Source organism: Osmia lignaria, chromosome 10, assembly GCF_051020975.1.
Source record: "Osmia lignaria lignaria isolate PbOS001 chromosome 10, iyOsmLign1, whole genome shotgun sequence".
NCBI classification, from domain to species: domain Eukaryota; kingdom Metazoa; phylum Arthropoda; class Insecta; order Hymenoptera; family Megachilidae; genus Osmia; species Osmia lignaria.
In genome coordinates, this window is record NC_135041.1 from 12,548,485 (window position 1) to 12,562,393 (window position 13,909).

The 13,909-nt window shown below is 42.6% G+C and overlaps 1 protein-coding gene across 11 annotated transcripts in view; it reads left to right on the forward strand.

Annotated features, from left to right (window-relative positions):
* Positions 1-13,909, forward strand: part of gro (TLE family member transcriptional corepressor groucho) — a 62,244-nt gene that overhangs the window by 14,741 nt on the left and 33,594 nt on the right. For 7 of the 11 annotated variants that reach the window (XM_034339539.2, XM_034339547.2, XM_034339548.2 and 4 more), the window contains exons 3-4: positions 7,950-8,056; positions 9,721-9,796. In XM_034339539.2, coding sequence (XP_034195430.1) covers positions 7,950-8,056; positions 9,721-9,796 — 183 coding nt within the window. The remainder of the gene's footprint in view (positions 1-7,949; positions 8,057-9,720; positions 9,797-13,909) is intronic. The other 4 variants (XM_034339541.2, XM_034339543.2, XM_034339544.2 and 1 more) reach the window with 3 other exon arrangements.

Below are 13,909 nucleotides of genomic sequence, written 5' to 3' on the forward strand. Positions count from 1 at the left end.
TTACGACAATATTGTTATCGATATTAAGAAGGGAATTATCGTTTATTCGCATCGAAATGTATTGATATATCGTTTTAACGTAATTGAAATGAAAAAGATTTACACGAAATTTATTGTTACAGTCAAATTATATTGTATCTTCGATTTCGTTTGCCTTCTCCTTCGAAAGTATCTAAAGTGTTCTCTTTCGAAATAGATAATCGCTTGGATAAATTTATATGGGACACCCTGTGCATCCCACGCGCAGAGATACGAATAAAAACGATCTGTTGGTCGATGAAAAGCGCTTAGAGTGATTAATCGCGAGGATTAATTAATCGCAAGGGGAGCAAGAAACCGCATGGTTCAGCTGATTAATCCATCGCTCGTAGGTAGATATGGTATACGACGACGTTTCGTGAAATCATAATCAGACGAATGGTCTTTTTCATCCACGAATGATGGACTACGTTACGAGCAGGGATTTTTCCTCGTCTTTTTACTACTCTGTCATTCTCTCGCAGAGCACCTTGGTATAAATTTTACAAATAGAAATGATTAGCTAGAGAAGGTACTGCAGATTCGACAATAACTAAAATATTGAACATCGACCATTCGCTTCGGCCTGTGAAATCGTACGCGTTTACTTTAGGGTTATACATGATCGACCGAATTAGATGTCTGTCACGTACTTAAATGTATTTACTTAGAATAACCCAGGGTTAGATTGGTCGACGATTGAAAAAGGATCCCGTTGTGTATAAAAGTGGGAGGAAAAGAAAGCCGTATTTCGGGTTCCAGCCCCCGGTAATTGGTGGGTTTTAGCGACATAATTCTTAGCCCCGAGGTATATCACAAGCCTACGGGCTTTAAGCCATCGACGACGGGTCCATTGGGGTGGTTGCCCACCTCTTCTCATATACACACATCGTGTGCTCTTTCTCGTTGTGTACACGGGGGTGCGGCTCCGGGCTTTACCCGACTGCTGGGATCCGTTAGGCTCCGGAGTTTGAGGGTAAGAACGGTATGACAAGCATTTGATGAGGGGACCAACGCCACCCACTGAAATCCCAACGAGTGGTTCTCATGTTCCGTCTCAATTTACAAATACATTACATTTTACCAATAAAATTACTCAGCATTGCTCGGTTATTTCATACTTGTTTTATTAAAAAATAATAAAATCGACATGGCACAGTAAGATCACAATTATTCAAAATAACATAGTCTTATTTTAAATACGTTTTGAAGCCCGAGAAAAATATCTATTGTCTGTCGATGGTTATTCAGTTCGAAACTGTCCTGTAAAATTCGACCCTGCTTGCAATATACTTACTTGAATGTCGTTTATAATGGACGCGCGGTCGAAGAATGTTACCTGGTCGAGGAAGATTGATCACCACTGCCAACTGTGTCGAGAATGTCGCAACACTCTTGCCACACCAGGGAGTCAGCGAGTGTCCTCGTCAGTGATTCTCAATTGGCACGTTAATCTCGTAACAGTTTCGAGTTTATCGCGTTAAGAAGGTTGAGAATCTCTGGTTGGTTCTTGTCCAACATTTACATTTACATGTCGAACGAGGTTCGACCCTCGGCTATCCTCGTTAAAGCACAGAAGGGCAGGAGGGAAGGGCATGGTCAGAAATATATCTACACATATGCACATATATATATGTATATATTCATATATACGTTGGTAGAATGGTTGTCAGTGTCATCCACATGATTGTCGTGCAACGAATGATGCATATCGATCAAAAGACCGTATCTTGGGGTGTTAGCAGTCTTTCTTTCTTTTTTTTTTTTTTTAAATAAAGAGACAGAGCTATGATCATTATTCGAACGATACATCATGTAAGAGAAAATCATGTCGTTCAGAGTTAAAACAATTTGGTCCGTTACAGTTAAATTTATGAGATCGGTTTATATTTATACGAAGGGTGTGCGAAACGAACAGCTGATGCTTTTCTCGTACGGTTAGAACGATTACAACACGAAAATAGAGGCGCGTAGAACGGACGAAAAGATCGATAAGAGTTACGTACACGTTTGCTACGGGTTCGTGTAAAGATACTCCCACAGGGTAGCTACCCTGGTGCGGGATGCGAGGGGCAAGGTTGAAATAGAAAAAGAATGCCCGTCATTCTTGTAGACGATAAACGTTTCATCCCTCGCGTGACGAAGGCATTTACTCCGATATCGTCCACGTGGACGATCGAAACCACTTCTCTGGATACAATAAGCTTTCCGACAGATCCGCCAGATGGCTACTCGAACGATCCCTTGATCTCGCTAGCGGACGTGTTATTACGCTCCACAATCTATCAACGTTCAAAAGTTTTGCTAGAAAACACTTCCGTAAGCCTAATTCTCATCGCGTGCTTCTTCTTGTTTCAAAACAATTGAAATTGAATCGAAATTGAAAACTTGAAAGTTGTTCAAACGAAATCGCTACCTAAGGGGTTAATCGGTCGAATTTGATTCGATGGAAAGTAACAAGGTGAGCCGGTATTTTTCGTCAGTCCTCGTCGTATCGACGAGCACGTTTCCACAGACGATAAATCTTGTTTCAGTGGCGCGTAGGTTAAGGGGAACTACCAACACCCAGGGGTGAACTAGCATTGTGCTCGGGCAACGATGCTACTCGTGCACACTGAAACAAACGTGCGATCGTGTGGAGGCGCGCGTGCAGCCACACACAAGCCCATTAAGAACAACCCGGTGTATGCGCTTCTCTGTGTCGTTGGATCACGTCGACCTGGGGTCTGCGGGAACCGAGGTTATATTCCGTCGGTCCTCTCTCTACTCTCGGCTGCATTGTGCGCACTGCCATGAAACGTCTAACCTATAATAATCATACCGATATACAAGACGAGCACCGTAATGCTCGTCTCTCCTACATGGTACACACGTGCGATCGCTTGTACATGTGCGACCCAAGCGGTAACGTTCCCGTCAATCCGCCATTGCGACATGGACGTGAGGTTACGCGCGTGAATGAGAAGCGAGCTTGCGCCAGTCTCTTGCCCTCCTCTTTGCCATCCACCATACATCACTGCCTCGCAAGAAACGTTAGCAAAACCTGGCCCGATCACGTTCCATCGATTGCATATTTTCTCATGGAAAAAAATAAGGTGATCGTTCGATAATGCCTCGTCCGAGGCATTCAGGATGATTTCGATTAGCGAAAAGTTACAACTTTTCAGCGTTTCATCGTCGCCGGTTCGATTAGCCGATCGCTCGAACGATATCGTTTCCGAAGTTTGATTGTAATTTGCTCGTTATGTAAGTCGTTTAACAGAGCACCCTACAGCGATGTTACAGGTGCCGTTTAATCAATAGTTCTCTGTTAGTAATATGTCAGTCATTTCGCTTCTGACGATAGATCTCACGCTGGGCATCGAAAATTATTGCCGCGTTACACGTGACAGTGTTTAACTTTTGATAGACCGGTAAAGTGTTCTCGTAATTTTCAAGTTAAATAATGAGATTCCTTCTCTGTTATTATTGTACGATTTAATGGGGTTCGCGCAGGTAAAATGGTATAAAATAGGTTGTCTCTTTTATCAGTTACTTGGTATTGCGAAGGAGGTTCGGATATTCTGACTGTGCACCTCTGAACGGTAGGAATTTCACCACGTGCTCTCCCTCTCTGCCTTTCACTTGGTCTTCTTCAACGAGCCGTCTCCCTCCTACTCATCCACCCTCTAAATTCAGTCTAGGTTCCCCTTACAAAGCGTGTCGGTATTTGTTAGCACATTTTATGTCTCGACATTGATTGAGCATACGTTTCCCTTCAACACGCTCCTACGGTAGACAGTCGAAAATGTGTTTTATCGTAATGAAACCGTTTTTTTTTTTTTTTTTCTCTACGAACACGCGCGAATGTTGGTAGATATTCTTTAATTTTTATTCACACGTACATACATCAATCAATTGGAAATAAATATGTTTGCGATGTCCGATCGTTTAATTATATAGCTACGCATCATTCGTTACTTCTTTTTGCATAATTACATCACGAACCTTGTACGATTTGCATACACACGTTCTAAAAGCAGCGGTACACGATCACAGTAATTAATCGCGGTCTCTTGTGATTTTTATATTTCTTTTTTGTCGCGATGTTTGTATCTTAACGCGACCTGTTTTCATTCTTTTTGTCGAGCAAACACGAGAAGGTGTGATTCAGAAAATTCTCCTTCCTTTTTTCCCCCTCGATCGTTATCACACGTTTTATCGTGTCCCGCGATAACCGACCACTTCCATTTAACTTTCTTTTTATTGATCGTTTTATTAATGAACATGGGTGTGTAATTCAAAGACGTGCACGCCTTCCAAATCGCTTGGCCTGTTATTTGTGCAGGATGCATCGTCGTGGTCGTCGTCGTTGCGCCCGTATACGTGCGGGAAAAAAAAAAAAGTTCTGCTTATTCGTCAGTGTTCACTGCATATCGATGCATCGATGTTTATTCAAGTGCAGCTGCATCGGCTTCGTAGGTCTGACTTTCAACAGCGCCTCGAAACATGATTTGAATAATTCCCAATAGCGTTGGCTCATCCAATTAGACACCTTTCCGCGATACAAAATAAGGGAAGCGAATTCGTTCGAATAAAATCGAAACAATGGGAACAAAAATAACTGGGATACCCTATAGAAAATGCTTGATCGAATAAATATTTACACTTTGCTTGAGTTCGAACAGCAGGGAATTACTGCAAACTTTTTAATAATTCAATTGAGGATAATATATTCTTTCCATCATTAGAGATGATCAAAGATTAACGTTGTTTGCGGTACGCCGGTCGATGGTTTACTTTGGAAACGAAATGAAATAATAATTTTTTGCAAAATTTCTCCTATAATCATCCAAATCCACCTGCAAAATCTTGCCACGTATAATTTTCGAACGCTCAGGTCATTTCAAATAAAATGGAGGAGAGAATGAATCGCGCATAGGTTCGAACCCCATCATCGCTTTCTTGGAAGTTGTGGACGCGCCCTTAAGGGGCTTCTCGCTTACGTCATCCGATCTTTGGTCTATCCTCGGCCCTCCGAAGACCTATTACCTTATTTACGATTCGCACGGCCATTATCTCCTGGCAACAAAGTGAACCAGCCGGTTTTTCGATACGATCCCTCGTGTCCACATACACATACACACACACACACACACATAGAAATGTGTGGAGAGTCAGCGCTCACGCGTGCTCCTCCTTCATTGATTTGGCTGGTGTGAAAGGGGATTCGGCCAGACAATGAATACAAAGAGCCCACGGTACACAGAGACGGAGCAAAAGCGTGCTCTCTTGTCGAGGCGGTCCGAAAGAGCGGGAGACTTTTGTCTTCGCTCGTTAATAACAGTTTTGACACTGCGACGAAGGCACGGATGATTGGACGGCTTATGGATTGGGCGCGGGGAGGGGGAGGCAAAGAAAATGATTGAAAAATTGATTTTTACCGTTCGAATCGGTCCCTTTTGATCAGAACGAAGCATTGACGCGTGGTCGTGCTTCATCTTGCGTGCACATTCGCGTGCTTCGGCATCGGTGAATATGTGTGATTCGTTAAGCTCGAAGAGCGAAATCCGATAGACTCGTCAAAGGATGGTCGAAAAAATGGGAAGGAAGGAAAGTAATTAAAAAAAGAAAAGAAAAAAAATGGAGATATGTACATTGATGTCCCGACCAGATATGGTCAGTATTAAATTGCGTGGGCGTGCATACTTCGACGAATCTATTTTTGCGAATTAATACGACGGCGATAATTACAATTACCTTCAAAAGTTCAGCGATAAAAATACAGTGATTTTATGGGGACCTTAATTGTATTAATTAGTTTATAATAGAATTTAGCTTTTATTTCAAGCCGCGTTTAAAATTTATAACAAAGTTACATTTTAGGGTTTCAAGGGCTAATTCTGATGCTTCGCCTATATCAGGTCTAATTTGTCGATTTTATAATACCCGTATGACGCAAACAAAGATTTATAAATACTTGAACGACATTTTGAACGGTGAGAGGTCCAAATTTAGCTTATCAAAATTATTCATTTTATTTTGATTATCTTGGTCCTTTAAATAGAACGTTGTCGCAAATATTTTAGAATATCAAATTATTTCCTATTACCTTAAATAGAGCGTTGTCGCAAATATTTTAGGACATAAAATTATTTGTCATTCGAGCGAGTTGGAAAACGACGAATAGATAGAGCATCGGATAGAAACAACAAAGAGGAAATTTTTCAACAGTATCTCGAATTAACGTGAAATCGGAGGGTTGGTCGGATCGCGCGAGGATTTTCATTGAAAACGAATTGTCGTTGGCCGTATCGTATAACGGATATGTGTACGCCGCTCAGAGTTAAACCATCGGAACAACAACCTGTTCGATGACTGTTCCGTTTGATGATTGCAACAAGTGAGGCCCACCGGCGTCGTTCTCTTCCCCAGCCTGTTCCCAAACCATTTTACCACCGACATCCACTCCCCGTTTCGAATTCAACAAGTGGCCAAATCATTCTACACCAGACTACGTGGCGCCGAAAAACTGGAATTTTCCAGCCAACGGACAGTCATTGACCATTTAACGCCATGAGAGAATATCTCTCTTTACCGACAGAGATTTCGTCATATCCCTGTGAAATATCTCTATGGTTTTCTCCGTGTACGATACCGACGTTCAATGACGCCCATTAATCATCCTATCCGATTAATGTCCTGATTTGAAATCATTACAAATTCCATCCTTTATATCTGTGACACGTCGATTGGAGGATTAGGTGATACCAGACGAATTTTCAATTGAGTGCTGTTAATGAACACGTTAATCCGATATAAGATAATGAAAGCACAAAAATTTAGTAACATAAGAATTGAGAAAAGTGTTCCGATACTTTTGAACACCCGTTGTACATCCTATAGGTTTATCGTCTGGAAAGGGTTAATATTGCTGCTAACGCGTTTCGAGTGTACAAACGAAATTCGATTGATATAACCACAGATGGTGTGGTAAACGTGTATGGAGGACACATAGAGATACGTTTAAGTGTGTGTAACGTAATCATTACTGTCATCGGAAAGCCCGATCCTTTTCTCCGTAATTTCAAGCGGTAGAGCGGCGTGTCGGTGTACGCGGCTTGAAGAACCCGTAGACAGAGACCTCGTGCTACCTGGTGGAATGGGTCTCATTAAGGACGCCTTCATGGCCCTTCATCCTTGCCTCTTCAGGCCTCGCTTCTCCCTCTCATCCCACCGAGCCGCTCGTCTTTTATACCTGGATGCCCTCTGCTCGCGTTTCTCAGCTCCGATTTCTATGTTTGCGTGCGCCTTATGCGGTCGAAGGCCATTTGATGGTGGTTGCTTGTCATCTTCGACTTTAACCTCGTTACGATTTACAGCCGTTTCTGAAACGAACCAACTCTTCTCCCCTACATTCGTGCTTTTCCTTTAAATTCAGATTTGTTAAGATTTATTCCTGGGTTACAACACGAACTTAAAGCCATAGATTTTCTCTACACGATTTCCAATGTAACGAGCTTTCTTCTTTTATTCAGTGTTGCTCTCTTTAACGAGTTTCTTGATTTTTTCGGTAAATAGAAGGTAGACTGGTATCGTATCGTCTGGAGAAATTGTGCGATTCGATGGAAAGCTATCTCGTTAACCGTTCCTATGAAAACGTATTCGAATGGAATATTTTGTCGGTATACTCCGAGTACCGCTAATAGCAAATCGAAGCGTTACATTTAAAAAGCCTAAATAAAAAAAGCGCAATCGTCGCGTAAAATGCGCGGCGACGTTCATCCAGATGGTAGCTGCGTTCCTTGGTGAACCCGTTATCTCATCTTCGTTCCAGTTGATCTATTTTTCGTTCTTTGTCGCGGCTGCTTTGTCGTGTATGCTAATCGAATCCCCTCCTCTTATGTTTCTTTTCCATTTTTTTCTTTTTTTTCCCTCTTTTTTGCTTGCAGGGCGGCGGAGGAAGCGGCGGGGCTGCGGGAGGGTTGAAATTCACGGTGGCTGACACTTGCGAGAGGATCAAAGAGGAATTCAATTTCATCCAGCAACAGAACCACTCGTGAGTCTTTCTCTTTTCTTTGACTCTTCTCGATCGTCTCGCTTACTCTTTGTTTTTCTTTCACCCCCCTCCCCTCCCTCCCTCCATCCGCTTCCTGTTTCATCCCTTCCGTTTCGCGTTCGCGTTTCTCCAAGATCCACGATTATTGACGCGCCGATGCTTACCCCGTCCTGTCGTCTTCTCTTCGGTTTTCTTCCCACCTCCATCTTCCTGTTTTCTGCTTGTTGCAGCGGTCCCGTTGACGCTGTTGCATTCGCGAACACTTCTTATTTCAGACAGACAGAGAGGAAAGTTGGAAATTGTCTGCTAGACGTCCTCTCGTTTCTAATAACGCCTCTTCCGCGATCAGAGATCGAACGATTTTCCCCTCGACGCAACGAAAGTTTAAGCGTCGATGATCGAGGAGGCGGGTGTATTTACCGCGATCGGATATTTACCCTCGACGACGTTAACTGAGTTGCAGCGAAAGAGTTAATCCTTCTGTTACCAACGGGGCATCCAGCTCCACGGGTATCCGGGTAACAGGTACGAATGTCTCGTTTGGGAACACAAGGGTTAAATTTAGAAAAGAACAGAGGAACAAAGAAACGGTGGATTAGAAACTTGGATGATTTATGGTAATTGATTACCGTTCAGGACGGTAATTAATTGCCGTTCCGGCAAGTAGTATCCAGATGCAAGTGATGCTATATAATGGTTAACGTTATTGGAACGGCATTCACTTTCCAGCGAACTCTGTGTAATAGAACCGTGTGTACAAATGTCTGCGTTTACGTATCATTAATTATCTTGCACGGTGCACTTGCGATACTGTTTCGACCGACGGATGGACGTTAAATTTGCGCTTCGTTGTTAAACGTTGTACCGTACCACCTACTTTGCAACTGTTACCACGATACACATATCTACTTTGTTTTCTTTAATTAGCAACTCCTATTAACGCGCCTACGATCGTTGATGGATATACAGATCCATATTTCTGGACTCGAGACTCCCAATTTTTATTTTCTCCAAGAAATAGCAATCAAGCTTTATAATTCATATTAAATTGCTATCGAGATGAACTGTTGTTTCGTTAAAAAAAAAAATACGAAAGTTAAATAAGTCATTTTAATAGAATTACAATATCCTAAGTACAACCGGGAAATACACCAAGCACAATTACGGTACAACTTTAAATCTCGGAAAAAGTTGAGCGCGTGACGTTGTAACGATTTCGAGAGCAGCTTTATTTTCCATAATACTTTCCAAACAATTTTCCAAGACGGATAACGCGCGGAACGGTCGTATTTACCGAAATGCATCCATACAATGTCCTCCTATATTCATGACCAAGTTTGTTCTCTCTTTATTTTCCTTTTTTTTTTTTTCTACCCCGTCGAGTCGTCTACCGCAACCGCTAACGCCCCCATAATCTCATTTCTTCTTATTCCTTCGGCTTTTTCGCAAGAGAACTCGATCTTACTTCCCGCAGACACATATCGCGCTCTCTTCTTCCTCGAATTCAAGATGTTGCCACGAATCCCAAAGGGAAAAGTAGCGGTTTTTCCCTGTATGTCCGCGTGTCCTTTAGAGTACGCGTTCCTGCACACACGCGATGTCTACCGTTTTCATTTGAACGCATGTTTGGCTCGTTCTGTCCTCAATCGTTTTTCACTTTTCAGACTGAAGATCGAATGCGAGAAACTGGCCAGCGAGAAGACCGAGATGCAGAGGCATTACGTTATGGTAAGGCACTTTGTAAGTTCGTTTCACGTCTTTTTATCTTCCTCGAGTACACTTGTTCGTCGTAATTGAAGAAATAATCGTAAATTTTAAGCCCTACCACCCCCCTGTAATTAACCTGTTAATTATTCACCACCGAATTCAGAGAAATTACCCCCTCTCGTTGCACGCGGATTTATTATTCAAATGATCTATGGACAATGGTAATCACAGCGAAGGAGTCGGGTTTTATAAGCAACCAGGTTACAGGACCATTATTGAACTCTGTAATCTTTGTCGCGACCCCCTATCGGTCGGCAATGGAGAAAAACGATCGATATTGTTCTCGCTTCATATTGCCGGCTCTTCGATTCAGTTCCCATCAGCGCGAAGGCAATTAGTTCAACCAACCGTACTAATCGTATCGTCATCGGTAAGGAGCTTAACTTGGACTTACCTATATTAAAGTGCAGCATTAACGTAGACCAAAGTATTTGCCGCAGGAGTCCATTTCATTTTCCGTTTCTTTATTAAATATTTATTTAACCGACGACGAACATTTTTTCCCCTATCGGAACTTTGTTTCTTCGACGTTCTTACTTTATACAAATTCACGAATAACAACGAATAAATCATTCTGAATTTGTTTATATAGAACATTGAGAAGATATTTTCTTTCTGAAAGCAATTTTCACGTGTCTCAATGGTCCCTGCTACTCGCAGGACCCTTGTACGCGTATACCCGGGGAACCGGGATGGGGAAGAAAAAGAAATCAGGTCGTCTGTTTTATTCTCGTGTATAAATTCACCGATATTTGAGAACGTGCTCGTACTCTAGCCGGTTATGCAGTTTTGTAAACTGCTTTCGGTTTACGAAAACGTAGAACGTCGAGCAGGCAGGGTCAACAACCCTGCTCGGTTCTGGATTTATTTTCACCCCCTTGAAAAAAAAAAGCATCTCCAATGGGAGGGACTCCTATTATTTTAAATGTACCCGCCGTCTTGCTTCATAAATTTGATGCCCGTACCATGTAGTCATTTGTTTAGCCATCAGAGAGGGGGAAAAAATAGTCTTCGCGTTTCTTTTTCATACCTCTGAATTGATGTGCAACAACTTCATAAACAGGTTGATACATTTTCAAAGGTCGAACGTTGAAAATCGAGGTATGTGTGTATGTGTTGAAAACTCTAAATTACTCTGCGAGCTGTAGACAACAGTCTGCGTGAAACATTGTCGACCGATAGTGTGTTAACTATACGTTTGATCGTAATTGTCGCGAACTGTACCATCTCTGTACGCTGCTACACCGATGTGACACCGTGCAAGCAACCAAGCAGCAAGCTGGGCCGAGTGGTTGGGGCTTGGGGGGGGGGGGGGGGGGGGGGGTGCTAGTGGGTGGTGGATAAGAGGGATGAGGGGGCGTGGGAGGGGGTCGGAGGTGACAGAGGGGTTGATGGGGGTTGGGAGTTGAGCCGGTAATCGATATCTCCAAAGTAAACGAAGAGAGAGGGAGAGAAAGAGAGAGAGAGCGAGAAGGGTAGATGGTTGAGAGAGGGATAGAGACGAAGAGTAGCAAGAGGAAGGGTCGGCGAGAAGGGCAGCAAAGGGAAAAGGGGAAGAGAAAGAGAAGGGGGAGAATTAGAGACAGAGAGAGAAATTGATGTCGAGGGTTTGTCAACTACCGACAAGTATTATACAGGGTGTCCCACGTAAACGGGGCAAGCTTTAGTTTTAACCCTTCTACGACGATTGCAAGTTCATTCTGACTTAATTATGGAAATAAAATATCTAAAATATTCTTAATTTTTTAAATAATTCAAATTTTTAAAAATTGCATCCAAAAGTGCACAGACATTTCTGATGCACCAATACCTGAACATGTATACGCTTAATTTCCTAATAAATATGCATCATACGACACCATTTAATTGTATTTCATGAACATTTTTCCCCGTATTTAATCATGTTAGAATTTCATTGAATAGGACACCTTGTGTATGTAAGGTTTGAAGCGAAATGAGTGTTGGTGTAATCGTATGTACAGACTGTGCGAACGTGTCTCTGATATTCTAATTCCACCCCTGTGTATTTCAACCAGCCACCTTTCTGCCCCCTCCTACAATTCATCCTCCGCGATTTTCATTAGGGTAACGTGCCGCGTAAATCCGAGCGCCGCTTCAATTTCTTTTTTTTTTTTTTTTTCTCTTCTTCTTTCCTTCTTCCTTTCCTTTCTTGTACCGCCCAGCCTCTCTCGTGTTCTTCCCTCCTTTTGTGAACCTCGTACCACGGATCATCGCCTCCGCGACACGTCCTTATCCGATACGACCCTCTTCGAAAGCCGACGACTCGTTACGTTCGCGGATATTTTTCGTTAAATGACGATGGTTACGAGGGCGCGTAAATTGCCGATACTTGGTGAAAGTTTTGAAAATAATCTGTAGATGCCTCGAGTACAATCTTTCAATTGTACTTATCGCAACGATACTTGTACAAAAATATCGCGAAATTAATTTTTCGATAATTCCTATAAACTGTACGCAAATGATTTTCAGGGAAGAGCTTTTTTTCCTTCCTGTTTTTAGAAACAATTCCGCGTGTCCACCCACGGGCATCATCGAGGTCCCATGTATTTTTATCGTGCTGGTAACCTTTCCTCGGGGTTGTTCCGTTTTTATCGCGAAACGATATAGCACCGTTAAATTAATTCCCTGAAAAGTATCTGGGCAGCCTCTACTTGGATTGATTTCTCGGGCTTCCCTTCATTTTTATTTTCTACACTTTAGAAAAAGTTGCTCAATCGATAGGAAATTAATTTGATTTTTAGCATGAAAGCGATACGGTTCGTGTCGACGGAACGGAGATATGTTTGGAATGAAGTGAAAAATATTTTTATCGAAAGTAGCCGATGCGGTAGGTTTTTTACCCCTTTGAAAACATAGCTTTCCCGATTACCCATCCACCCACGCACACGTATATACACTCTCTTCTTTTTCCCTCGTCCCTCTTTATCTCTATTTCGTTTTCCTCGCAACACAACAAATTAAACATAACCCACATCCTTCGGGCATGTTTCTTGATTACTTCTTGTTTTTCTCGTTTACGTTTTCGCCGTCTGCTTCTTTTTACAGATTTTATTTCCGCCTTTGAACTTTCCACCCTGCAGTTTACTGTTTCTCTCTCCGTCCTCCTCCTTCTCACCCTCCTCTTTTCACCGACGTTTACGAAGTTTAATAACGGTGCACCCGATGTTCGCGGGGGTTAACTGTTTTCACGAATTTATCGTTCCTCTTCTCACCCCTACCGCGATACACTCGTTACCTGATCTTTCTTTTCTTCCGGTTCCGTATTCTTTATTTTAACCGTTCTTTCATCACGGCTACCGGTCTCCTTTGCTATTCAATTTTCTTAACGTTGCCAACCTCGTAACTGTTGCCCTCGACTTTGTGACTTCTCCTTTTACGTTGCTATCGATTTCACTTACGTCGACGCGCATCCCTTCTCGTCGTTTTACGATCCCATAGACTCGACCTGGAGGACAAGAATTAACCGCGAGGGCAAATAAATTTTTCCTCGAACGTGTTTCCTTCTTTCCTCCTCTTGCTTCCTTTCCCTCGTTTCTCTACCGAGGATAACGTCTCGCTTTCACGAGTTGCATTTTCGCGATCGTGTTTCACCGATTAACGCGTTCATTTCCATGATGGGGGTTGATTTTTATCGTCGACCACCGCTTCGAATTTAATGTAAAAGAAAAGGGGTTTCTTAATTCTCGCGTTCGCAATCAAGTCCGACAACGATTAATTATCTATTAATTGTACGCGAGAAGGCGAGCACCTGTTAAACATTCAAACGAAAGAAAAGAATGGAAAGGAAAATGAGGGGGACAAGGTGGAACAAAGCAAGAGGCAATGAGCCAGGGAAAAAGAGGATATATGGGGGTAGGGAAAGGTGAAAAAGATAGAATGGGGGAGACTGGGAAAGAGAGTAGGCGGCTCAGAGTCACCCTAGCAAAGGCGCGCTACTAAAAGATCCATATCGAATAACCGGAGGGGGTGAAATTATCGGTACAACCCCTATTATTGGGTTCCGAACCACGTGAAAATAGAAAAGGAAAGGCTGCTGAGATGAGATCGATACGACCCCCTACTGCC